Genomic DNA, 27555 nt, shown 5'->3' with positions numbered 1-27555 from the left:
ACAAGGGCTGGTTGGGGAGCTAAGAGGTTAAGAGAGAGAACTGAGAGCAGAGCACGGAATCTGGCAATAAGGCCAGCCCTGGGATGTCTTGACAAGAGTCGCACGGAGGATCTACGGATGAAGGACTGACTGGAGTGGCTTTAAAGAGATTATACAAAGAGAGGGCAGAGAGCCCATGAGCACAAACAACTCTCGTGAGGTGCCTGGCCATCAAGAGTCACCCAACAGAGGAGTTCCCCTTGCTTTGGCCACCATGGAGTCTAACTGAGATGAAGGTTAAGGGTTCACCCCGCTCTCCACACTCTGGAGTGCAAAGCTGTTCTAATTTTTGACCTGACCTGCTGGCAAGCCCTCTTAATTTCTCACTGTCAGAGCGCCTTCTGTTCATTTCCACCAATGCTGCTTCTGAACTTGCAACAACTGCGGAACCCCACAGCTGATCCTAATCCCCCCTCAACAATGCAGCTGCCATTTCTCGTCCATCTTGCTTCTGCCTTTTCTGATGGGGTTTTTTCCTTCTTGGGTTTTTTTTTTCCCCCTTATCTCTTGTCTCCTCTCCATATGTTTCAATGCCGGAGCAATAAAGCAGACCTTATAGATATATCATCAGTGACAAAAGATGACTTCCTTTGCATGCACAATCTGACCACATTAGCTAGTCCAAGAGCTATCCCTGAAAGTATGGCTCTTTTCACATGCATACTGCACCTTTTATGAAGGCCTAATGGCTGACTTACGAGGAGTTACTTGAAGCTTTAAAGGTCTTCCAGGAGTCTGAGGCCTCCTGTAGGCTAGCCTCCAGGATGACTATCACATTAGCGAGTACTGTACCACTTCATTCACATAATGGTAAATCCCTGAACGGCAGGAAGTTGTTCCCACATTTCTCTGTATCATCCATTCAACAGATAACTACTGCAGCCTAAGGTATTAAGCATGAAAGATGCAGGAGATGCAGAGAAGATGGATACGGCCTCTCCCTTCATGGAGCATGTAGTAGTCTAGTAGGGCATTTACATAAGTACATACAAACAATATGGCATGGTAAATGTCTTTTTTAAGGGAATACAGGATACCATGAAAGTGCATATAAAAACAGCTTATTCAAACTTGGGCATTAGAAGCGTCTCTGAAAGTGATGTTTAAGTTGTGAAGAGTAATAAGTTAGTCAGGTTGGGACATTTCGGGGGAAGAACATGTGCAAAGGCCCAGAGGCAAGTGAGAACATAGCATATCTGGGGACACGGACTATGGTGACACTAACTAGCTATGTTAAATATAGGTAAGGTGTATATGTGTGTATTCTGGGTGAGAGTGGGCCCTCAAGAATGAGCAAAGATAAAGCTAAAGAGAAGGAAGAGCCAGATCACAAGAACTGTTAAAGGACCATATCCTGAGATATGCACCGAACTAACTGTTCAAGGTAGTTTTCCTTGGGGAGTAAGAATGGGGAGAGTTGGGAGGACTTTGCTTTATTACTTTAAGTCCTCCCATAACATTAAGCACTTGTTTTTACAGTGCTGCACACTGCTTCTGTAATTCAAATTTGTAAAAGTAGTCTAACTGCACTGAGGAGAACAGATTGGAAGCAAGACAAGAACTGGGCAGGGAGAGCAATTAGGAAGCTGTGGCAAGAATCAGGTGGCCTGAATTAGAGTGACGGTGTGGCAATGGCAAGAAGATGTAATTAGAAAGTAAAATGGAAAGATCTTGGTAAGGAATAAGGGAAACAACTAGATTTCTGACTTGGGCAAATGGGCGGATGGGGAATGGTGGGCTCTTCCATTCAATTCGGGAAAACAGGGCATGACACGATATAGGTAGGGTAAAAACCAGTTTAGAGTTGGTCATATTAAGGTTTAAGTATCTAGAGGGCATTCACATGGAATTAAAAGTTTACAGAAGTCCTGAATCTATAACCCTGGAGAAAAAAATGTGAGTTATAGAAATGTGATTATTCTCTGCCTATACATGGTAATTTAATTCTGAGAAAAGATGAGATTGCCCAGGTATGTAAACAGTAAAAGCAGAAGGCTGGAAGAGAAGCTGGAGACAGATCAGTATATAAAACTGAATTTCTCAGAATGATCTGTGACCCATCTGTATCATAATATCCCGAGGGGTTTGATAAAAATGTAGAATTTGGCTTTACCAACAACCTACTTAATCAGACACTCTAGTGGCCTGGGAATCTGTATTTTAAGCAAGCACCCCAGATTATTTTTGTGCATCTAGAAGATGAATGGAGGAAGAAGAGCCAGGGAAAAGAAAAAAAAGGGTCGGGGGTGGGGAGGTTAAGAAGGACTTGTGCTCTGCTCACCCTCATGGAAAAATGAGAATTTCATGTCACAGTAGCCACTGGAAAAGTGCGTATTCATCAAAGCACAGTGGGCTGGTGAAAAATAAGCAGTAAATAAATATTTGTTCAATAAATAACTGGGAAAAGTATTTAATGTTATAATTTACCTCTGTATACTTACAAGCTCCTATTAACTACTGTAAGTATAAACAAAGTTAACACCTGGGTGATTTATGAGAAAAAACATACTAGTGAGAAGTCTGAAAAGAATGGATCGAATGATAATCGTTTTGATGCCAATGTCCATGACAAATTACATAGATTTAGCAACTTAGTGATTAAATCACCGTGACCTCTCAGGACCAAGTAAATCCCTCAAGTGTATAAACATAGAAACAACACTTTATGACAAAAAGAAGCTCAGTTTGGTTTTTTTTTTAATAAACTTAAAAAAAAAAAGATTTTATTTATTTATTTATTTATTTGACAGAGATCACAAGTAGGCAGAGAGGCAGGCAGAGAGAGAAGGGAAGCAGGCTCCCCGTTGAGCAGAGAGCCCGATGCGGGGCTCGATCCCAGGTCCTTGGGATCACCACCCAAGCTGAAGGCAGAGGCTTTAACCCACTGAGCCACCCACGGGTCCCAAGAAGCTCAGTTTTGAAAAGCACTGAGAGAAAGCTGTCAGCATCACAGTGTCATCTGGATGCCCTCTCCCAGATGAAGCAGTTACTTAATATCAGACCCAAATTAAACCACTCCTCCACTTATAAACTATTAAAAACCAAGAGATAACAATTTAGCCTGTGTGTCCAACTAAATCTGATAGCTCTTGCTCAAATCATGGTTGCTGAACTAACCGCCTATCAAACACTTTTATGCCAAGGCTGCTAGGCTCCAGAGCATCGGTTTTGTTAGAAACCTCATTTGTTCTAAGCAGTTAAAAGGATCTGTACTCTCAACACATTTGCTTGAGAGAAGGCAAAATGATTAAATAACCCCAAATTAATTCACACTTATTTCTGACCCTCCCCGACCCACTCCCAACTTAAAAGTCATCACAAAATATTCTGCAGAGGTAAAGCGAACTGGACAAGAGAAGACTTTTACTTCACTATTTCCATTTTCTCTCTTCCTTTTCTTTCTCTTCTTTCATTGGTAGGTACTACGAAAGAGGGGGAAAGCATTTCAATCTGAGTACCAGGTGCTTGCCTGCATGCTACCGCAGGGTTTTACTTACTGCTATCACTAACTGCCACTCACTATTTGTGTGACTTTGGGCGACTTGCTCGCCTTTGAGTTGTACTATACATACCCTTTAAGAATTGTTTCCAAATCTAAAATTCTATGGTTCTAAGATTAGAGAAGAGGGAAACAACAGTCAAGAAAATAAATATTATGTTATGACAGAGTTGATAACAATTATACTCTTTATTTACTTCAAGTTTTAGACCTCCACTTAGGAAGAGACAGACTATCCAGAGGAAATGAACCCAGGACGAGAAGTACTACTTTTGAATTCAAGAAGTCCAAGACAAACTGATAACATTTCAGGAATTCATCTGTTAGCTGCTAATTTAGAACACGGAACATTTTTTCCACAGAAATGAAGTGATACATAATGGTTAGTCTCTTAGGCTAATTCACAAAAGTTCATTCAACCTTCCACTCAAGTGACTCTCCCGACTATTTAGGTAAAAACGGAAAATAAATGTTGCCATACTGGTACTGAAGAAAAAAAGAGAAAAAGGAAACGAAAGAAACCACAAAATTGATCTTAAAGCCTGTTCTTCACAATGAAGCCAACCACCTAATCCATTGACCTGATCACACAAAGATCCTCCTAGTATCCAGATTATAATGGCTCACTACTTAGGTCCATGGACCCCAAGGATCATTGCTTTATTTAAGGCACAGGGGGCATGAGGCGATCAGAGGTATGCCAAAGCCCAAAGCTGGGAGAAAAGCATAAAGCTGAAGAGGAGCACCTTTTCTTAGTTGGGACAGGAACTTAGAGACCAGAGCATTCTCTTCACATCCCAGCTCCAGGATTCCCTGGCCAATGCTCTGGGGAGTTCAGTGGCAGCTCAGTAAAGACGGAACCTAAAAACATGCTTTCCCGCTCAGGAAGGGACTGTGGAAAGGAACAATTCCCTGAGCTGCCATGGCCAGTGCTCACTGCTTGCTACTGGCAGAAGCAACCACAGCTCTGACAGTGAGGAGGCTGCCTGGAGGAATGGCCGCTTCCTGCTCTGACTGAAGCCCCATTTCAACCCCCTCAAAGATCTAGGTCTTCTGACACATTTCCATGGTCACAAGCCTGCAGTTCGTAACTTGTGGGTACCTATCTTTATCATTCGCTAAGGCCTGAAATAGAAAAACCAAGCATAAAGCCAAACCAGTTCTTCTCGTGGGAAGAACTGCTTAATGTACTTAAAACTTTGTAGTGATGTTAACTATCCCTGTGTAAGTCTGTATTTGGGGCAATTCAGATTTTTAATTCATAAGCACTTCTCCAAGTTCACTATGGAAAACAATTATCTATTATATCTAATTTAGACAGGTTTAAATATCAGGCAAAGGTATTTGCCACTCTGATATTCTAAGATTGCCATTTCAGTTTGCCGTTAGCCCTCTCCCTGATATCAGAGCACTTTAAAACTAAAATCAACCTTCTGTTCTCATTCAGATATTAACAAGTAGCAAGGCATACGGTATGTCGGTTATCATTTATATATATACAATATACTATATATATCTCCTATATATATATATATATACACACACAGAGCTTTTAATTAATTGATTCTGAACATCTGAATAGATCTGCAGTTTACCCAAATTCATATACTAAAGGGATTTTTCAATTCTTTAATAGACATATATAAATGTGATAATCACAATCAAAATTGAGGTTTGGATCCTGCCTGAATAATTTGAACTCCTGCCTGAGTTCAAAATATTGCTGGGAAGGGCAGCGTGGGTAATGTATGCACAACTATCACAGTGGCACTCAGAAGCTGATCATGTATTCAACTCTTTATAAATCTTGCTTTTCCCTCAGATTAAATCCAACTTTCCTTCCTGGCCTCTTCTTGTTTTATTTTTTTGTTTAATTTATTTGAGGGAGAGAGAGAGTGAGCACACAGGCATGGGGGAGGTGGGTGGGGTGGGCAGAGGGAGAGGAACAAGTGACTTCATGCTAAGCTCAGAGATCATGACCTGAGCCAAAAACAAGAGTGGCCTGCTTAACCAACTAAGCCATCCAGGCACCCCCCAGATTCTTGTTCCGTCGTAGACACCAATTTTATTTCTTCTCATATAAAATTCTGTGGTTCTCTGAACTTAACATTGTAAATGCTACATAGCAAAGTACTAGAAAATTCACTGAAAAATTTAACCGTTAAAAGCTTGTAGTAAAGAAATCTTTCTTTCCTAACTTTAAGCCTAAATACTTACTGCAGGGGTGACTTGGCAGACTTCCAAAAGATTTTTCAGATTTCTCCCTTTTTGAGGCAAGTTACCAGTAACCCCTACCCTTCCCCCGCTAAAACATAAGTATCCAGTGTGGAGGGGGGGGGAGGGAAAGAATTTGTTTTTGGCTTGGTTTTGTTTTTCAAACAAATCAGGTTCTGCTTTCCCATTGCAACGTTCAGCAAATAATACAATTCCACCAGCTTTCACTTTTTAGATGGGCTACTTCCTCGGCTGAGTGGCAGGACACCAAAATGGGAAGGAGAAGTCAATGTCATAGTGTATAAATAGCTGTGGCCAAAAACAATATTACAGAAGAGCCAATAGGAGAAGGGCTCCCCAAATTGCAGCAAGAGTGACTTAATTCCATGTATCCCTTCATGAGGGCCTCAGGGAAAACTATCATCAGGAAACAAAAGAAAGGGGGTGGGGGAAGCAGCCAGGACTCACAGAAGATTTCTAACCTTTTGTTAAGGAAAGAAGCAGCAGGGTTTTCTAGGGTTTCTGAAATGCGCATCTATCTTTTAAACCTCAAAGGGTATGGCCACAAAGAGGAAATTTCTTCTAAAGTAAGGTAGGTAGAAAATGCCATCCGATAAGCCAATCTCTTTTCTCACACACAGTGAAAACCACTCACCAACACCAAGCCGATTTTTAAACTGTTTAACTCACTCATTATACTTGAGTTTGTAAAAATTCGCCATCAGGTGAACTTCCCTTTATACAAAAGTAAACCTTGCATTATGTTCCTATCATCATTCATTACACACAACCCAAAGGTCCATAGTTTCACACAATAATGATTCATACATTTGAGATCAGTGAGCTGAACTGCATGGGGCACACAATTCACTACCTACGTGTTTGCTGGACTTTTCAGGATTGCTCCCAAGGGTTGGAAGTCATTAAGTTTACCAACAGCAGAGCACACACACGTACTGCTTCGGGATCAGCAGCATTCACAAAATGTAGGCAATCCTTAAGTTATGTAAGGAAAGCACTCTCTCCTCCGAGCCATTAGTTCGGGCATACAAGAATCCAGGAAATCGCGTATCCTCCTTGCGGGGCCGGGTCACAGGAACTAGGTAAAGAAACAATGCAAAGTACCCTGGGAAACGAGGGCAGTTACAGCTAGAAGATGCAGGCAACGCCACCAGAGGCATCTTCAAGCATTCCTTAAGAAGGAAAGTGTGTGTTGCCTCTGAAGAGCCCCTGTTGACCTGGGTAACGGTACAAGCTGAAATCACCAAACCCCGATACGAATTCCAGCACACAGAAGAGGAGACTGGGCAAGAAGCATTAGATGACCCACTGCCTAGGGGTGCCGAAGCTGTCACCGCCGTGGGACTCGCGCACACCACGGCATTGCCACCTGCTTTCTACTTCTTCGGGGAGGGCTGGTGACGCGTGGTGGGCCCGAGAGGAACGGAGGCAAGGATAATGAATCTGCGGTTTCTAAAGCCCAAGCACAACAAAATGTCCCCAGAGCCCGACCCCCGCCCCCACGGCCGGGCGACACTTCCCACGCGGCACGCTGTCTCAGGGGTGGAAGGCTGAGAACTTGCTGGAGGCTGAGGCGAGGGCCAGAGGACAAATGGGGAGGGAGCGACGCCAGCTCTGAGTACTGGGGTCGCTCCCGCCGCAGCGCCGGGACCGTGGGAAGGTAGCCTGGGGGCGGGACCGCGCGGCGCCAAACAGCCAGGGGCCGGACCTGGGAATCCCCCGGGGTGAGGGCGGGCGCGGGCGGAGAGGGACGCCCTGGCCGCTACCTGCTGCTGGATCTTCCCGTCCTCCGTGACGACCCAGTGCGTGGTGGCGAAGGCCCCTCGAGCCGCCACACTCAGCAAGGCGGAAAGGCTAAGGAGCCAGCCTGGGCCGGAGCAAGGCGGCAGCTCGCACCGGCCGCGGACCCCTACTGCCGCCGCCATCTTGCCCCCCCGGCCGTACTGCTCACACCGGAAGCGGAAGCCGGCCCCCGCCGTCCGCCATCTTGGGGAGGTCGGCGCTGGAGGAGGTGGAGCCCCGGAGGCGCTGCCCGCTGACGACCGGCTTTCTGAGCCTCGGTTTGGGCGGCGCGGACAGCCGGGCTTGGCTTCAGGTCGGAGACAGCTTTTTTTGTTACTGTTTTCCTGTAGGCAGTTCGATCTCGTGGCGTGGGAACCAGAGGGAGATACAAGGAGTGTTCTAGGTGGAGCCTGAGCGGGAATGAGAGGACTCTGTGTATATATTTACATAGATATGGATTTAATAAAACCTTGGTTTTCATTTTACTTCATTTTTATGTCTGGTTGTGTCATATGGTTTTGAAATAAAAGGTATGCTTTCGAAAGACGTAAGGGAAGAGATGGATTCTCTTTTGTTCGTAAAGCCTCGCAGTAGTGGAGGCTTCAGAGTTGGGCGCATTGTCCGTCTAGGGCCGCGCTGTCCGGTAGAAGGATGGGAGGCTGGAGCCACGGAGAAGTGTTTTAAAAGAGCGAAATAACGCGTTTGATTTAACCCATTGTATTCAACACAGTATTAGTTCAAAATAAAATCTGTACAAATGACTGAGCTATTTTATTTTTAGTCCTAAGTCTTTTAGGCTTCCAGCTCGTCTACGTGGAGACTGGCAAGGGATGCGCCTGGGTGGCTCAGTCGTTAAGGGTCTGCCTTTCCCCGGGGTCATGATCCCAGAGTCCTGGGGTTAAGCCCCCGCATCAGGCTCTCTGCTTGGCGGGAGGCCTGCTTCTTCCTCTCCCACTCCCCCTATTTGTGTTCCCTCTCTCGCCCTCTGCAAATAAATATATAAAATATTTTAAAAATTAAAAAAAAAATTCAGACTGGCTGGATTTCAGGGCTTAAGAGCTGCATGTGCCTAGTGGCTACCTTACAGGGCAGCACAGGTCTAGGCTGGAGGTCTAGATCAGGAGACCCATAGCATTGGCATCACCTGGCAGTTTATTAGAAATGCACCTTCTTGGCTCTTTTACCCGACCCCACCAGATTCTGACTTTCAGCAAGAGTCCCAGGTATGTACGTTAAGAACTCTTCTCTCTAGTGAACCAACATGTAGGTAGACTAGCCAGGCTAGTCCTGGCTTCTAGTAAGATAATGTTTTAGGTATTTCACGGCTGCCTTCTGGCTTTGTGTGTCATTTTGTGTTTAGGTTCATTATGCTTTTGGTTTTCTCTTTGGGAAGAGGAGGATGAGAATTTTGCCTGACCGCCTTCCTACGCTGGCATATTGTCAGAAAACAAAAATAATTGCCAAGTGTTTAAACATCTCTTCCTACTCTGGGAGCAACGACCACAGCACTGGTTTTTAGTTCCATTTGAAAGTTGCTTTTCTTAGAGGATTGAAGTAATGAACATTCATCTCGCTAAAAATGTATGACCTATCCACTTTTTTGCCTAGTACTCTGCTAGACAGCAGGTATGGAAATCTGACCACTGAGCAATGTGCAATTCAGTGGAATATTGGCAGGTTAACAATTGAAATACAGGATAATGGAGGTGTATAACGGCACATGTGTAGAGAAGAGAGCAACCGACCAGGTGAAAGGCTTCAAGCAAAAGTGCTGATTCAAGTAGAATAAGCAATACATGAAAAAAACGTGAAAACTGGGGCGCCTGGGTGGTTCAGTGGGTTAAAGCCTCTGCCTTCGGCTCAGGTCATGATCCCAGTGTCCTGGGATCGAGCTCCGCATCAGGCTCTCTCTGCTCGGCAGGGAGCCTGCTTCCCCCTCTCTCTGCCTGCCTCTCTGCCTACTTGTAATCTCTGTCTGTCAAATAAATAAAATCTTTAAAAAACAAAAAAACAAAAAAAACGTGAAAACTGTCAGGTTGTAAGGGTTTCTTGTATGTCATACCGAAAAGTTTAAACACAGACAATTTTGAAATGAAAAAAGTGGAAAACGAGTCTCCCTGTTCTCAGCATTTTATTTTAAGGCGTAGACATCAATCCTCTTACCAGTGTATAAAGGTTGCTAAGTAATGGCAGTCATCATCATCTAACATTTGTTAAGTGTTTTAATACATACTGGCACTAGTATTCACATAGTCATCTCTGCTGACGTACCGGGCATAGGCTAGTTAAGTAATTTGGCCAAGATCATATAGCTAATAAGTGGCAGACCTCAGATTTGGACTCCGATCTACCTGACTCTAGAGCCTGAGCATGGCTGAAGGATGGTGAGGAATTTGAGAGCAGCCCCAACATCACCTATTTTGACTATCAGCAATTTCTTTCACACTCATAAGTTAACCTATAAAAGGGCAGAATCATAGCTTCTGTAGCTTTAATGTACCACAGGCCTCTTCTTTCTCTAGATGATAATCCATGTCCTTGGAGATCCTGTATTAGTTTTCTGTTGTTGTGTAATAAATTACCATAAATTTAGCAGCTTAACACATACCTGCAATCTCACTGTTTTCATGGGTCAAGAGTCTGACGTGGCATGGCTGTGTTCTCAGTGTCTCACATGGGTGATAGAAGGCTGCTTGCTTTCTCCAGGGTTTGGGGGCCTCTTTCAAATTCTTGGCAGAATTCAGCCCTTTGCCATTGTAGTCACTTTTCTTGCTGGCTGCTGACTATGGCCATTCTTGACTCCCCCCACCATTCCCTGCTACCATGGCCTTCTCAACATGGCAATATTCCTTCAAGGGAAATGGGGAAAATCTCCACTGCCTCAGTTTCTGACTTCCTCCATTTCTGATGGCTCGACCCAGATTTAAAGGGCTCATGTGGTTAGATAAGGTCTGTCTGAATAATCTCTCTTGATTAACCCAAAATCAACTAATTTGGTTGATTTGTAATCTGTCAGTGCACATTTGGGTTGTTTCCATATCTTGGCTCCTGTAAATGATACTGCAAGAGACATGACAGTGCAATCTATATTTTCAAATTAATGTTTTTATTTTCTTTGGGTAATTCCCCAATAGTGGAATTACTGGATTGTGTGATATTTCTATTTTTGATTTTATGAGGAACCTCCCTGCATGGCTGCACCAGTTTACATCCCTACCAACAGTGCATAAGTGTTCCTTTTGCTCTGTATCCTTGTCAACACTTGTTACCTGTGTTTTTGATTCTAGTCTTCCAACAGGTGTAAGGTGATTCTCATCGTGGTTTTGTTTTAAAGATTTTTTATTTATTTATTTGATAGACAGAGATCACAATTAGTTAGAGAGGCAGGCAGAGAGAGAGGAGGAAGCAGGCTCCCCGCTGAGCAGAGAGCCCGAAGCCGGGCTCCATCCCAGGACCCTGAGACCATGACATGAGCTGAAGGCAGAGGCTTTAACCCACTGAGCCACCCAGGTGCCTCCTCATCGTGGTTTTGATTTGAACTTGCCTGCTGATTAGTGATGTTGAGCATCTTTTTATGTCTTTTGGTCATCAGCATGTCTTTTTTGTTATTGTTGTTAGAGAGAGAGTGAGTGCACAAGCAGGAGGAGCAGCAGACAGAGGGAGAAGCAGGCTCCCCGCTGAGCAAGGGGACTTGATTCCAGGAGACTTGATCCCAGGACTCTGGGATCATGACCTGAGCCAAAGGTAGATACTCAACTGACTGAGCCACCCAGGCGTCCCAATTTTTTTTTTTTTTTTTTAAGATTTTATTTGTCAGAGAGATAGCAAGCGAGAGAGCGAGCACAGGCAGACAGAGTGGAAGGCAGAGTCAGAGGAAGCAGCAGGCTCCCTGCAGAGCAAGGAGCAGGATGTGGGACTTGATCCCAGGACGCTGGGATCATGACCTGAGCCGAAGGCAGCTGCTTAACCAACTGAGCCACCCAGGCATCCCTGTTGGTGTTTGTTTTTAAATGTCTATTCAGGTCCTCTGCCCACTTTTTTTAAAAAAGGATTTATTTGTTTATTTATTTGAGAGAGAGTGTGCGTGCAAGTGGAGGGGAGAGGAGTAGAGGGAGAAGGAGAGGTGAAGCCGACTCTGTTGAGAGCAGAGCTCAGTGCATCCCACAACCCTGAGATTCTGACCTGAGTGGAAACCAAGAGTTGGACTCAACTGACTGAGCCACCTAGGCATCCTCCTCTGCCCATTTTAAAATCAGATTATTTATTGTTTATTTTTTGGTTTTAAGTTATTTATAGATTTTGGGCATTAATGCATTAGCAGATTTGCATTTGCAAATATCTTCTCTCATTCAGTAGGCTGCCCTTTTGTTGATGGTTTCCCTGGCTGTACAAAAGGTTTTTAAAATTTTTTTTTGTTTTTGTTTTGTTTTGGTATAGTCCCAATACTTTATTTTTCCTTTATTTTCCTTGCTTTAGGAGACATACATATCTAGAAAAATGTTGCTAAGGGCGGTGTCCAAGATATTACTGCCTATATTTTCTTCTAGAAATTTTATAGTTTCAGGTCTCACATTTAGGCGTTTCATCCAGTCTGAGTTTGTTTCTGTGTATGGTGTAAGAAAATGGTCCTGTTTCAGTCTTTTGCCTATAGCTGTCTGTTTTCCCCAGAACCAATTATTGAAGAGACTATCTTTTCCCCATTGTATATTCTTGCCTCTCTGTTGCAGATTATTAATTGACTAGATAATCATGGGTTTATTTCTGGGCTCTGTATTCTGTTCTGTTGGCCTATGTGTCTGTTTTTGTGCCAGTATCATACTGTTTCAATTACTACAGCTTTGTACTAAATCTTTAAATTTGGGATTGTGACACCTCCAACTTTGTTCTTTTTTTTTTTTAAGATTTTATTTATTTATTTATTTATTTATTTTTTTTTTAAAGATATTATCTATTTATTTGACAGAGAAAGACACAGTGAGAGAGGGAACACAAGCGGGAGGAGTGTGAGAGGGAGAAGCAGGCCCCCCGCTAAGCAGGGAGCCCGATGTGGGGCCCGATCCCAGAACTGTGGGATCATGACCTGAGCCGAAGGCAGGAGCCCAATGACTGAGCCACCCAGGCGCCCCAAGATTTTATTTATTTGACAGACATCACAAGTAGGCAGAGAGCCACCCAGTCGCCCCAACTTTGTTTTTACTTAAGATTGCTTTGGCGGGGCGCCTGGGTGGCTCAGTGGGTTAAGCCGCTGCCTTCGGCTCAGGTCATGATCTCAGGGTCCTGGGATCGAGTCCCACATCGGGCTCTCTGCTCAGCAGGGAGCCTGCTTCCCTCTCTCTCTCTCTCTGCCTGCCTCTTTGTCTACTATGATCTCTCTCTGTCAAATAAATAAAATATTAAAAAAAAAAAAAGATTGCTTTGGCTTTTTGAGATCTTTTATGGTTCTGTACAAATTTTAGTATTATTTTAGTTCTGTAAAAGAGATTGTTGGTGTTTGATAGGGATTGCATTGACTATGTAGATTACCTTGGGTAGTATAGACATTTTAATAGTATTTGTTCTTCCAGTCCATGAGCATGGAATGTCTATCTGTTTATATCACTTTAAATTTCTTTCATCAGTGTTTCATAGTTTTCAGAGTATAGGTCTTTCACTTCCTTGATTAAGTTTATTCTTAGGTATTTTTTAAAAATATACATCTATTTATTTGAGAGAGAGAGAGCGTGCACTAGAGAAAGAGGAAGCACAACTGGGAGGCAGAGGGAGAAGCAGGCTCCCGCTTAGCAGGAAGCCCAACAGGACTTGATCTCAGGACCCTGGGATTATGACCTGAGCCAAAGGCAGACGCTTAACTGACTGAGCCACCCAGGTGCCCTTATTGTTAGGTATTTTATTCTTTTTTGGAGTAATTATCAATGGAATTGTTTTTTAAATTTCTCTTTCTGCTACTTCATTATTAGCATATAGAAACATGATTTCTGTGTATCCTGCAACTTCACTGAATTTTTTACTTATAATAGTTTTTTTGTGAAGTCTTCAGGGTTTTCTATGCATAGCATCATGTCATCTGCAAATAGGGGACAATTTAACTTGTTCCTTTTTTTTTTTTTAAAGATTTTATTTATTTAACAGAGATCACAAGTAGGCAGAGAGGCAGGCTGAGAAAGAGGAGGAAGCAGGCTGCCTGCTGAGCAGAGAGCCTGATGCGGGGCTCAATCCCAGGACCCTGGGATCATGACCTGAGCAGAAAGCAGAGGCTTTAACCCACTGAGCCACCCAGGCGCCCTAACTTGTCCCTTTTTGATTTGGATGTCATTTCTTTTCCTTGTCTGATTGCTGTGACTAGGACTTTCAGTACTATGTTGAATAAAAGTGTTAAGAGTGGATATTCTTGTCTTGTTTCTGATCTAAAGAGGAAACAAAATTTTTTTTTAAGGGCAGAGAATTTTTTTTTTTTTTTTAAGATTTTATTTGTTTATTTGACAGGCAGAGATCACGGGCAGACAGAGAGGCAGGCAGAGAGAGAGAAAGGGAAGCAGAGCAGATAGCCTGATGCGGGGCTCCATCCCAGGACTCCAGGATCATGACCCCAGCTAAAGGCAAAGGCTTTAACCCACTGAGCCACCCAGGTGCCCCTAGAGGAAACACTCTTGATTTTTCACCATTGAGTATGATGTTAACTATGGGTTTTTCATAATATGGCCTTTATTATGTTGAGGTATATTTCACCTTTAAACCCACTTTGGTGATTGTGAGAGTTTTTATCATGAACAGATATCAAATTTTGTCAAATTTTTCTGTTTTTATTGAGATGATCATATGTCTATTTATCCTTTGTTCTGTCAGTGTGGAATATCACATTGATTGGTTTGCAAATATTGAACCGTCCTCACATCCCTGGAATAAATCCCATTTGATTGTGGTGAATGACCCTTTTAATATATTATTGAATGCAGCTTGCTAATGTTTTGTTGAGGATTTTCTTCTTTGTTCATCAGAGATTTGGCCTGTATTTTGGTAGGTAGTTCTGGTAGTACCTTATGTTATTGAGTAATTCTTTTTTTTTTTTTTTTTAAGAGTTTATTTATTTATTTGACAGAGAGAGATCACAAGTAGGCAGAGAGGCAAGCAGAGAGAGAGGAGGAAGCAGGCTCGCTGCTGAGTGGAGAGCCCATTGCGGGACTTGATCTCAGGACCCTGAGATTATGACCTGAGCCGAAGGCAGAGCCTTAACCCACTGAGCTACCCAGATGCCCGAGTAATTCTTTTTTTCAATTAGTTATACACTGTTAGCGTCTGATGGCAGGAAGCATTTCCTATACAAATATACTTTTATCTTCCAGAAAGCTTGGTTAGTTTGACTTTTACTTACTATCTCTATAAAGTATAGAATTTTTGAAGCTAGGAATTGGACGATGATCAAACGGACTTTCTGGATTGTTTCCTCCTTTGAGCCATTTTATCTGAAAGTTGCAGAAAATCTCCATACTGTTTATTCCTTAGAGAAAATATAAGATATAAATGTATCTGAGAGAGTTAACATTCTGTTTTAAATTCTGTTAATTATCTTTTGCTTCATGGTAAACCAACTTAAATTTTAGTGATTTAAATGCTTAATTTTAAAATATAATTTATTATATTTCATAGTTTATTGGCTGGATTCAGCTGGGTGGTTCTCCTGCTGTTGGCTTGGGTCACTCATAGGGCTGCATTCAGCTGAGACCTCAGCTGGTCCCAGAATGTCGTGAAATGTCTCCACACACATCTAGTACATTTGCTGGAGTGGCTGAAATGACCAGGGGTAGCTGTGCTATCTCTCAGGGCAGTTATAGAGGCTTCTTACATGGTAGAAGCTGCCAGGCTTCTTGAGGGCCAGCCCCAGAACTGGCAGTGTCACTTCTGCAATCTACTGGTCAAAGAAGGGAATAAAGATAGCTCAGATTCAAAGGGAAAAGGAAATAGATTCATCATCATAAGTGAAGCAGCCATGTTTAAATGGGAAGGGAAGAAATAACTGGCAGCCTACTCTGCATATAGTTCATTCCTTTAGAGGGATTTTGAATTGATAGATGTTGATAAGGTGGGTAAGAAAGGAGGCTAGTTCTGGCTGGAAGGGCTGTAGAGGTATATCTCCCCAACAGCTATATGCAGAGTGGGTAGGATTTTCAAAGAGGAGACAGAGGATACCTAAATATAGTGATTTCATTTAGAAATAGTTTGCCAAATAAATCAAGCAGTTTGAAGCATGAGGACTACTACGGGTGAGACCGAATGTCCAGTCAGCCCAAGATTCCAGTTCACAGTGATCCTAGGGCTGCTCTGAGGGTAGCATGATGGTCAGCCTCAAAAGAATTTTCCTGATACAGACTTACCAGACATTAACTTATTGAAAGTCTTGAAGCTGTTACTGTATTTGGGGAGGACAGTTTTATTTGGGGAGTAATTTTATTATGACTGTTCATTCTGTAAGAAGCTAATGGTCATACCTGCTCCTATCCCCAGTTTTTACTCCCACATACACTCAGGTATCAGGATCCTCATTTTATGATGAATCTAGTTCATTCTATTCAAATCTTTTTAGTTTGTGCTTTTTAACCTTATCACCTTATAGCAAGCTAAATTTTAGTTTTTCCTCATAGGAATATCATTTTCCCCCCCCTCTTTGGTTCTTTTCTACTTAAGTATTTCTTGAGAAATACCAACTGGAACTGTATGTGGTTTTTCATCTGTCTAAGGCCTTATCTCAGATCTTGTTTATAATATCAACTCTTTATGACCAGAATTTTAATGGGATTTTCTTTATTTGTGATTGCATTAGTTTTAGGGAGTAAATGGCCAACTTTTAGGAATGAATTTACGATTTCTTAGGTTTTTGACAAATTAGGTTTCATTAGTCTAAATTTTAGTTTCCATCACACTTGTTAGACTTGAGTCATTCGCTGTTTTCTACCTGCCCAGAACTGCTTTGAGTTTTCTTTCTATGGTTTCTAACGTGGGAAATTGATCATGTGCTAAGGGAGCACACACGTGGTTGGTCCTGTACCCAACTTGGGAGGAAAGGCTTCCCAGGGAGAGTGAAATCTAGTATGACCTGAAGGATGAATCCTAAGTTAGCTGGATGAATGGGGGGTGAATAGGGGGTAATGATTTTCTGGGCAGAGGAAACATGCCTCTGTCAGAGAGTGCAGTGCCCTCTGAGTTATTGAAAGTAATTCCTCATAGATGAGGAATTCAGGAGCGCAGGGGTTGAAACTAGGAATCTACAAGTTTAGGGATAGTGCCCTCCCCACCATTTTTGTTTTGTTTTAGCGCAGCCTGGTGCTCTTAAAGCCAAGTGTTGGGGCACCTGGGTGGCTCAGTGGGTTAAACCTCTGCCTTTGTTCAGGTCATTGGCCTCAGGGTCCTGGGATTGAGCCCCACATTGGGCTCTCTGCTTAGCAGGGAGCCTGCTTCCCCCTCTCTCTCTGGTGCTCTGCCTCTTGTGATCTCTCTCTGGCAAATAAATAAAATCTTAAAAAAAAAAAGTGTTATGCAGGTTTTGTTGCCTCCATCTCAAATGCTTTTCCCTGACATCTTCACTAGGCTGGCTCCAAATCATCATTCAGTTCTCAGCTCAAATTAATTGACTTTTCCTAACTGTTCTTTCTATGCTGTCACATCAGCATGCGTTTTAAAACTAAGCTCTGAAATCAGCTTATGAGGCCTGTGTAGTAGAATGTGAGCTCCCAAGAGTTTGCCTCTGTTGCTCACCACTATATTCCCAGAGCCTGAAACACTGCCTTTTTTAAATTGAAAACTTAGTATGTACCAAGCACTGTTTTAGTTGCAATTATCAAGGAGTAAATTACAAAAATCCTTACCTTTGTGGCATTTTAGCCAGATTACATTCTGTCAGGGATAAACAGACAAAACAATGTACAAGTAAAGTATACAGTATGTTAGAAGTTGGCAAATGCTCTAGGGAACATGGGATAGGGTAAGTGGTATTTGCCATCTTGCGGTATTTAATTTTCCTTGAGAAAATAATCTTTGGAGATTTGAAGGACATGGAGATGGAGTTAGACAAGAGATATAAGAGAAAGAGTGCCTGGAGGGAACAGCCAGTGCAAAATCCCTACAGCAGGAGTGTCTTTGCCCAGGCCGCATGAAGCTAGCTGACTGGGGCAGAGTGACGGAGAGGAAGGATAGCAGCTGAGGTCAGGGATGGAAAACCATGGCAATGTTTTTGATTTATACTCTGAAATGAGCCACTGAATAGCTTTAAGTAGGAGTGGATCTCTGCTGTCCTGTTTAGAACAGGCTATAAATGAGTCAAGTAACAGCAGGGAGATCCATTAGAAGGCTGTTAAGAAACTCCAGGCAAGAAATGATGGACATAGAAACTTGACAGTCCTCAGCATAAGGTGGCATTAAAGCTGCAGGCCTGGATGTGATCACCAGGAATGCAGTTATCTCATTCCGTTCCATTTAAATTTGGCTTTAGAACACTCCTAACCATTCTAGGTGCTACTTCAGGAAGACTTTTAATAAAGGCTGGTAGCCAAATTAAGAAGTTCCAACTTCCTTTACATATTAACCTGAAGATGGAAATTATTTCATAACAATTTGGCAAGTATGTATCTGATATTTTGTTTCAATAAAAATAACCAAATCATTTTTTTCAGAAATGTATTCACTTAAAAAAAAAATCTCCAAAAATGAAAATTAAATATAACTTGCCCATCTTTATATTTTCATGTCTGGCACAACAGAAACCACCAATATTGTTTAATGGATATCCGGGAATCTTAAGTTATCATAATTATAACACATCAAGACACAAAACAAAATTACAAAAGGAAATTTATTTCAAAAGCATAAGGGAACATTTACATTTGAACAAGGTGATAACAGGTGTCTTGCAAAAGGAAAAAAAAAAATCATGGCATGAAGTTTTTCTTTCAAATTTTTGAAGCAAAAGTAACCTAAGATGTGCACTGTTGCCTTTGGAAAAGTAAGGGGAACAATGAGGTGGTAAAGGAAGGAACACAGTCAACTCAGTATCAAACTTGAGAAAGTAAAGTCACTTCTGCTCAGCTTTTTTTTTTAATTTTTTTTTACAAATATGCTTTAAAAAAGAAAAAGAAGAAAAGTTACATTTATGTCAAATTTATATAACTGTAGTTCCAATACAGTTGCTGTACTTGAAATGGCTTTAGGCCACCAACTGATGCCTCTAAGGTCCAGACTATCTGGTCACAGTTTTCAAATGGCAATTCCATGTTCCTATGTCTTTTCGGATTCCAAGGGAGCTTAGGTTCAGCTCATACTCTTTTGGAATGTTTTAGAGATTATTGCCACCACTCCATAGTCAAGCTGACCAATTTCTTTTGCTCACTTGTATCATTCTGGTTTTTAAAAAATATTTTTCCCTTAAACATGTGCAGTAATTCTAACAAAGGGGTTTTGCTTTTTCCCCAATGTAGAGGTAACAGTAATGTAGACACCTGCATTAGAATCACAAACTATTCCTCGAAAAATATGTCAAACTACTAGAAAATGTCATTCAGGCATTGAATTTGAATAGCAAACTTGGGGAGGGAAGATTAACTGTGGAACAAAAACATATGAAACATTCAAAAGGCAGAGCAAAAGGGCCTATGCTACTAAAAATGCCCATGACATTAAACACTCCACAAACCCCCCGTCCGTTGTTGTAACCTAAAGATTCTATTAGCTAACTTATACAATAATTTTGATTAATAACCTGAGAAGTTAAAATCTTGAAAGTGGCAAAAGCAAACCAAGAGAGCATCCCTTGCTTATTGGTACACCATGTTTTCAAGTCACTTTTCCTGGGTTGCCCTGGTTATTAAATCCCCAAATTCTAAATTAATCTAGCTCATCCTGTAGAAACCTATATGTACATCAGATTCAATATTTTGGCTGTATTTCTCCAGCAGGGATCTCCAAATTTATCTTTGAAAACGCAGCCTTGGTTTATTTTTAGTTTTAAATAACAATAATCATGTAAGTGCAACTGACTCAAAATCCCTCACTACTGGGAGGAAAACCTAGATAACAAGTTAATGGATTCAGCCTCAAAAAGGATCATCACCGTGTCAAAGACTACCCGTTCCAGGAATTTTTAAAAAAATGATTTATGTTGTGTAGTCAAGTTTCACAGCATGCATGTATACACACACACACACACATATATGCTTATGTATGCATGTATATTATACATACACATTTCTATTCAAATAGTAAGATCCCATAGTCAAAAGTTTATATCACAACATATGGAGAAGAGTTAAGTAAATGGTGCAAAGCAACTTACTTCCTCCTAAAAATGTAATTTCTACATTTTAAGAAAGCTGGTAAGTATTCTGCTTTTACAACACTAGGTAGGAAATGCCTAGCAGCTTTATTAAAAATAATGAAAATAAAATGTTAAGATCGACCATTACTCTTCTCCATATATTGGGGAGGAAAAAAGAGGGTAGAGGAAATCAGTAACCTTTCAACTTTCATCTTTACCAGTTATCAGAAATAGACTGAAATTTCATTACATTTTAGACTTGAGTAGCTTTCAATAACAAATTACCAAGATGTTTAAAAGTAAAAGATTCACAATATGAAGTCTGAATAATGATGATATTGCAAAAACAAGTCAAGATTGTGGACAAAGCATCCAAAAATATCACTGTGGTTTTTACCTTGGACACAACCATGGTCTGTTACAAAAGTAGATCATACATACAAAGGTATAAAGAACATTAAGTTTTTAGCTGAAGGCAGCAGTCCTTTTAAAGGGACATCCCCGGCAATCCAATGAGTAGTAGAATTTAAGTTATTATTAAGCTCATGACAATGCTGAAGAATGTGATGTCTTACTCAGTAGAGTCTTCCCCGACTACGATTTCCTCGTGCTCCCCAACCTCGGCCACCTCTACTTCCCCTGAAGGCTCCTCTCTGCTCTACGAAAAAGCGAACAAGGGTTTAGGTCTTGCTCAGGACTTCATGGTACAGCAAACACAGAAGCGTAACTCGTAGCTTTGAGTGTGTAGCAGCAGGCTCTATGAAAGCAGCGCTAGCATTCTGTTAGTGTGTAAACTCAATCTATACATAAAACCAGGGCAACACATACACTAAAACACATATGGCAAGATGTCAAATATATTCAGAGTAGGTACTCAATTAAATGTATCCCACTAACAAGATATTTCAAGGTGACAATGTACTTATAACAAGTACATTTCTTCTTTATTTTGATGGCTATCACTACTAAAGATAATTACACTATAAAAATTTCTATAGTTGATACGGAATTAACAAAAAGTCACTGGCCTTCAAAAGCTAGTGCCGTGAATGCAAAATATCTTGAATTATCACTGATCAATTTTGAAAAATTACGCTAGACTGAAAAGCATACCTTTCAAATGCAGTGAATAGGCAATCTGTTTTGGTCACAATATTTCAAGCACCTGGACTCACAAAAATGTGGGTATAAATGCCAGCAGCTTTGCTCGCTGCTTTATCAGCTACATGAGCTGCTCAGAGTACTGCCAAAAAGGTGATTATGTACACAGTGCTTAGATTACTGATGTACATTAAGTGTATCTTTTGCTGAAAAATCAAGTCACTTGTGTCATACAGGAGAATGAGTCTTTGATTCATTCACTAGTTACTCTCTTTTATCGCTCCAGAGAAATATTCCTTTAAAGAGTCTTTCCAGTGAAGAAAACTGATTGACGTTATCTGACAGGTTGGACTTTTCATCATACATAAATAAGTTAAGAGCCTCAAACTTCTAATTCCAGAGATCAGATCTCTTCATTGAACTTTTAAACTTCCTCATTGCAACAATCCTGTTAGGGGCAATAAAAACCACCTGGTGTTGCTGTTTTGGATCCGTAATATTGAATGGTTGAAAAATTCCTATTAAGTCCATATTGCAACCCCTTTTTTGCCATTATGGCTAGAAATATAATTACTTTATTTGGGTAATGTTTTTACCCCCCACCCCTGCGCCCAGCAACCATGAGTTAGAAAATTAACTCGACCTTTCCCCAACTTAGCAAATATTTATGTTTAATAGAATGGGATCTGATTCGAAGTCATCGTTCATGTCATGGCACATTTTTCTAAGTTGATCCGTTTGAAAGCCTTTTAAATGACACCACCATGTTTATTACCCCTTGAACATATTCAGAAAATCAGAGGTGGTCTAAGGGTAAGATGCTCCCCGTAATTTTGCAGTGACTGTAACAGGGAATATAGCAACTCTTATGTAGGCTGTAACTCTTGCACTTTTGACTGTTTAAGACTTGGCCTTATCTATGCAGATGTCAGCACATTTCCCCCCTACTGTACTCATTATGAAACCTTCCATTTTTCAGTTAACAACACTTAACAAATTAACATCTTTTTTTAAATCAAATTAACATCTTCATAGGAATCATTATTACCTATTAGCTAAGTGACTACTAAAATACACCCTTTCAATTGTTTTTCTTTTCTTTTCTTTTCTTTTTTTTTTTTTTTTTTTTTTTTTTTTTTTTTTTTTTTTTTTTTTTAAAGATTTTATTTATTTGACAGACAGAAATCACAAGTAGACAGAGAGGCAGGCAGAGAGAGAGGAGGAAGCAGGCTCCCCGCTGAGCAGAGAGCCCGATGTGGGACTCGATCCCAGGACGCTGGGATCATGACCTGAGCCGAAGGCAGCGGCCCAACCCACTGAGCCACCCAGGCGCCCCTGTTTTTCTTTTCTTTAAGATTTTATTTACTCATGAGAGAGTGGAGAGTGCGTGTACGTACACACACACACACAAATAAACTGGAGGGGAGGGTAGAGGCAGAGGGAGAAGCAGGCTCCCTGCTGAGCATGGAGTCCAATTTGAAGCTCCATTCCAGGACTCTGGGAACATGACCCGAGCTGAAGGCAGACACTTAACAGATTCAGCCACCCAGGCACCCCCTCAACTGTTCAACTGTATCAATGGGTATATTACATACACTGTATGAAGATATTGTTCGATATGGTTATCTTTTCTATACTGGCTATTTCTTTTTGCTCTGCAATGGATGTAGTCATTTTTACAGTTCAGGAAATCTCCAAATTTTCTTTCTTTGAAGGGCTCCATCCTGAGGGACCAGTCTGCATTTTCGGATCTTTTCAGTGGTTTCAAGCTTACACTGCTAACTTGAAAAACCACTGCTCCCAGTTAAAATTATACTTTATTTTTACAGTCTAAAAAGGTAAAAGATGAAGGATACAAGTCACAACATACAGCATGTTCAGTATTTCTGGATTACTGGGCAATTCTGTATGCAGGAAGGAAAGCCAAACATGAGCAGGTGTTTGTAAATACTTCAACTGAAAATGCACCAGGAAGCTGAACTGACTACATATATATAAAGCAAATAAAAGACCTTGGTTAGTAAAGTGATAAACTTGGATAAGGAAAAAAAAGTCTATATTAGCATGCCTGGATTCAAAAAACAACAACAAATCTGGCTCTTCTTCTATGATGAATAAGTTCCAGCCTATAAAACTGGAACAGTCTATTTCTTTCACTGTAATAAGACTGTACATTAATACTACCTGATTCTCTAATAACCAAAAAGAGTCAATTTCCTAATCCCTCAGCATACATGATCTTTAAAAAAAAATCCAACCCGTTTTTGGAAAGATAAAACATGAGCTTGACTGACAAAGAAAAGTGTAATTACAATGATTTTGCCAAATGTCATTAAGAAAATCTATCTACTAAGTGACATTAAAACAAAACGTTCTCCTCTCCAATTTTGAGGCAACACTGATATCCCAGGAAAAAAAAAAGCAACGTGCTTCTTTCTTCTGGACACACTGTCAGTTCCCTAAAGAAAGGACACAAAAAAGGTGGAGAAAAACTTGATGTAGATAGGTCTTCCAAATCCCATCTGTAGTATCAAGAATTTTCAACTGAATGTGTGAAAGAAAGCCAAGAACTCTTTAAAACTGCTACTGTGAAAATACCTATGACCTGTTAACATTCAACTCCAAAATGCAAAATGCTAGCAGAAATTTTGCTGCCACTTTCCAATAAAAAGAGTCAGAGTTTAGTTAGCTTTGTAATTCTGTTTATGACTAGCACCCCAAGGACAAGGTTGACCCCTTTAGGAATATTAAAGTGCTGTAATATCAGACACACACAAAAAAACAATTAACAGGCAAGCTTGTTCTGCTTTTGTTACTTTGAGGACTATAAACAACTGTAGTTATAAGGGACTCAGATTTTCTACCGACCATGAAAAACAATCACAACTAAGGCTTTGTATTTTTCACATCTCTTTTCCACATGCATTGTATCATCTGATTCTCACCATCAGGCAGCCAGTGAGTTCACATGGCAGAATCCTCCTCAGGAGTAAGTCACTTGCCCAAGTGACAAGGAATACAATTCTCTATGCATTGTCATTGCTTTCAATTACTTTTCATTTAAGCAAAATGAAGATAGTATTTGAGATAATAATTGGATTTTAACAATAATTCTCATAGACACATTACATCATACAAGTGACAGAAGACAATCTTTGTTGCAATGAGATGGCAGAATCCTTTCAATTTACAAAATGTTTTCACAAATACTGTTTTTTTCCCCTTATTTGAAATTTTTAAGAGTGCTATGTTGTCCCTATTTTTCACATTAAGAAAAGAGGCTAAGAAATGCATATTTACATATGCATATTTACATTTAAGAGGCTAAGAAATGCATATTTACATATGCATCCTGGAAATGATTCCAGTGATCTTTCCTACACTAATTTGCTTCCAAACCTGACTGGAGTAGAGGGGTCATTTCACAATCTAAAAACTGCTTTTTTACAATGTTTGCTCAGATACTAAAGGTATCTAGCTATTGTAGGATGACTTTAATGTTATGATTTCCTCACCCTGGAAATGATTATAGACAGTCTATGTTTCAGAATGTGTTTTAAGAATAATTACTGAAGAATTAGTTCAGACGAGTAAATAAGACCAGTCATAATAAGCATTTTCAGTTGCAAATATTAGTTTGTCTTTTTCTTCTTTTTAAAGATCTTATTTATTTGACAGAGAGAGAGACAGTGAGAGAGGGAACACAAGCAAGTGTAGAGGGAGAGGGAGAAGCAGGCTTCCCTCTGGGCAGGGAGCCTGACTTGGGGCTCAATCCCACCACCCTGGGATCATGACCTGAGCCAAAGGCAGCCACTTAACAACTGAGCCACCCAGACTCCCCTAAGCTTTGATTAAGGAGCTCATTCAGTGATATTTCATCCTTTCTTCTTTGAAAGAATCCATCAGGCTCTAAGTCAAATGAAATAAATTTCACTTCTTCACAGCACTGGGAGACAATGGACTAGCGGGAAGCTCTCCTGGCACCAATGGCTAACACTGACAGGGAGACTGCACTCTGGGCAGTGGAGACAGACTGCGACAGGACACACCTTCCTTGCCAGATGATACTTTAAACATCTGACTCCACTTCTAGGACTTTTCAAATAGTTAAGAAGATGGAAGACAAGCAGGAGGCAGAAAAGATCCAAGAAGATTACTGATATCCTCACATCTGCCAGAAGCTGTAACTACTCCTGAGGGAGAATGCACAGAATGTCTTGCCTTGAAGTTACAACAGGGAAAACCAGGAATGGATGGTTCATGCCAACTTCCTTCGTTTTGTTCCTTCTTCTGAATACAAGATGCATATTATCTTTTCCAAGTTCTTTTCTAAGTACTGCATGCTCTATTTAGTGAGCCCATGAGGAAGGGTTAGAAAGAAATGGGGTAACTTGTTTCCCCAATAGCTCTCATTTTCCAAGCTACCTCAGAAGTCAGTGGAAAAAGTCACATATTATATATGTGACTATATATAATTAATAATTAAAATCAACTGTTACATAATTTCTTCCTAATTTCTCATATTGCTTGTACCCAAACGGAAACGCTCACCATAATTAAAGTTGCTCAAATTGCTGCTATATTTCCCACTAGGAGGATTATATATCTGCCTGGCATCCCTTTTTGGTCCGGCTGAAGATTTCTTGGGTGGTGAACCAGAAGTTGTATCTTCATTGGCTCTCTTCTGCCTGTAATGGTAAGAAGAATGGCAATAAAAAAATTCTATTACCAGAGGCCATTAAAACCATTGTAATTTAGCCTATCAGTTACAAAAGACATCCCAAAGATGATAGTTATATCAGAAAAAAGGAAATAACATTCTGAGGTCATCAAATTAACTGTGCCTTAGTAATCCACACAATGCCAGAGGGGATTTACAAGGCTTGAAAATAATCTGGAATATGTGGCTACAAAATTTTAAGGGCAAATGACTTAGTTTGTAAAATTTGTCAAAAGTCTATGCCACAGAAGTACAGACAACCCTGAAAATTCCAGGGTTGTACTGTACCTGTTTATTTGATATATACTGCAATTAGACTTTGTATTTTAAGTCATGCTTCTAATACTCATATTTTAACATCTTATTAAGACTATTTAACTGGTAAGATACCCTTCTGTATAGTAAATATAACATCTGAATTCAGATTTTCATATTTATAAGTCATAACTATTAGAACACTTATAATTCTTTTAAATATATCTTACCCAATTTCAACCTTCTGTACAGGTTTCCAAGATAATGTTACTGTGCTTTTATAAGAAGGAGGAATGTGGAAGAGATCCTAAAAAGACAAAATGAAGACAAGATTTCTAATATATCTGGTGGTATGGAGAATGGTGGTGAGGGTAAGAAGCATGGGGACATCTTAAAGTTTAGGAGAGAGTAAGTTCTTATCTATCCTTGTTCACCTAAAAAAAAGTTGCAAGAGAAAAAATAAACAGATGATTTTGTTTATAAATTATATCTATTACACTTCATTAATGTCATTTTGTATGTATCACTTCAGAAACTGTAGCTAAGTTTTTTTTTGGTTTTGTTTTATTCATTTGAGAGAGAGAGAAAGAAAGAGAGCACATGAGCTCCAGCATGGGGTGGGGGACAAAGGGAGAGGGAGAGAAGCAGACCCCCACTCGCTGAGGAAGAAGCCTGACATGGGGCTTGACCCCAGGACCCTGGGATCATGACCTAAGCCAAAGGCAGATGCTTAACCAAATAAGCCACCCAGGCATCCCTAGCTAACTTTTTTCTAAATGATGATCATTTAGAATTCCAGGATAAAATATATCAACTGTAATAAAACGAAGTCTTAAATATTTCTTTTGCACAGATGCAGTCACTGAGGTGCCTTAAGGGAAAAAGAATGGTGCAAACTATATTTGCTTTTGCAGATTTTTAAGTGGTTCAAAATTAGAACAAAACTATAATGCTAAAGGCCTGCTTAATATTTTTCTTCTTCTCAAATATCTGTAAGTTACCAATAAAGGAAAAACCCACAAGACTTAAATACCAAGTTATTAGTATATGGTAATGCAAATGTTTGCTGAATTTAAATGTTAAAGTAACTGAAATAATCTAACCTCATGATATTCTCAAAACTTAGATAGATTTATAAACATATTTATTATTAGTTTTTTACCTAACATTTCTTATCAGCTTTAACTTTGATTTTTAAAAAAGATTTCATGTATCTATTAGAGAGAGAGTGAGTGGGATGGATGGGGGGAGAGAATCTGAAACAGACTCTATGCTGGTGCAGAGCCGAAAATGGGGCTCAATCCCAGGACTGAGATTATGACCTGAGCTGAAACCAAGAGTCAGACACCCAACTGACTAAGACACTAAGGCAGCCCACTCTGATTTTTATATATCAGTAAAATTTGATCAAACTGTTCTTTCTACAGTTAAACATTAATAAAAACCATCACGATATGAAACTTAAGTCCATTGTGCCAGATAAATGCAGGGAATTAGCGGTAAAGTCCTTTGGATCAAAAATGCTTGAGGTTTCTAACTAGACTCATTAATATACGATAATGTTATTAAAGAAAGGAATTTTATTGTATCTATATATGAGAAAATGGATGTTGGCTGAATCTATTT

General features: G+C 40.4%; 2 protein-coding genes and 1 long non-coding RNA gene across 7 annotated transcripts in view; 1 reads left to right on the top strand and 2 right to left on the bottom strand.

Moving 5' to 3' along the window:
• Positions 1-7816, bottom strand: part of LOC132008445 (tetratricopeptide repeat protein 17) — a 118795-nt gene extending 110979 nt beyond the window's left edge. For 2 of the 3 annotated variants that reach the window (XM_059387065.1, XM_059387066.1), the window contains exon 1: positions 7540-7816. In XM_059387065.1, coding sequence (XP_059243048.1) covers positions 7540-7698 — 159 coding nt within the window. In that variant the 5' untranslated portion in view covers positions 7699-7816. The remainder of the gene's footprint in view (positions 1-7539) is intronic. The other variant, XM_059387067.1, reaches the window with a different exon arrangement.
• On the top strand, positions 7779-26416 carry LOC132008447 (uncharacterized). Its single transcript, XR_009401639.1, has 3 exons — positions 7779-7868; positions 25548-25650; positions 26182-26416. It is a non-coding gene; the product is annotated as an uncharacterized LOC132008447 (long non-coding RNA).
• The window catches only part of LOC132008446 (apoptosis inhibitor 5), a 28804-nt gene continuing 19626 nt past the window's right edge, over positions 18378-27555 (bottom strand). Inside the window, exons 12-14 of one of the 3 annotated variants that reach the window (XM_059387068.1) lie at positions 26160-26236; positions 25506-25642; positions 18378-20511 (exon numbers count right to left, since the gene is read on the bottom strand). In XM_059387068.1, coding sequence (XP_059243051.1) covers positions 20429-20511; positions 25506-25642; positions 26160-26236 — 297 coding nt within the window. In that variant the 3' untranslated portion in view covers positions 18378-20428. Of the gene's footprint in view, positions 20512-22752; positions 23414-25505; positions 25643-26159; positions 26237-27555 lie in introns of those variants that run through there. The other 2 variants (XM_059387069.1, XM_059387070.1) reach the window with 2 other exon arrangements.

This window comes from Mustela nigripes, unplaced genomic scaffold, assembly GCF_022355385.1.
Source record: "Mustela nigripes isolate SB6536 unplaced genomic scaffold, MUSNIG.SB6536 HiC_scaffold_148, whole genome shotgun sequence".
NCBI lineage: Eukaryota > Metazoa > Chordata > Mammalia > Carnivora > Mustelidae > Mustela > Mustela nigripes.
The sequence above is the reverse complement of the archived record's forward strand: the minus strand, read 5'-3'. Positions and strand labels throughout refer to the sequence as shown.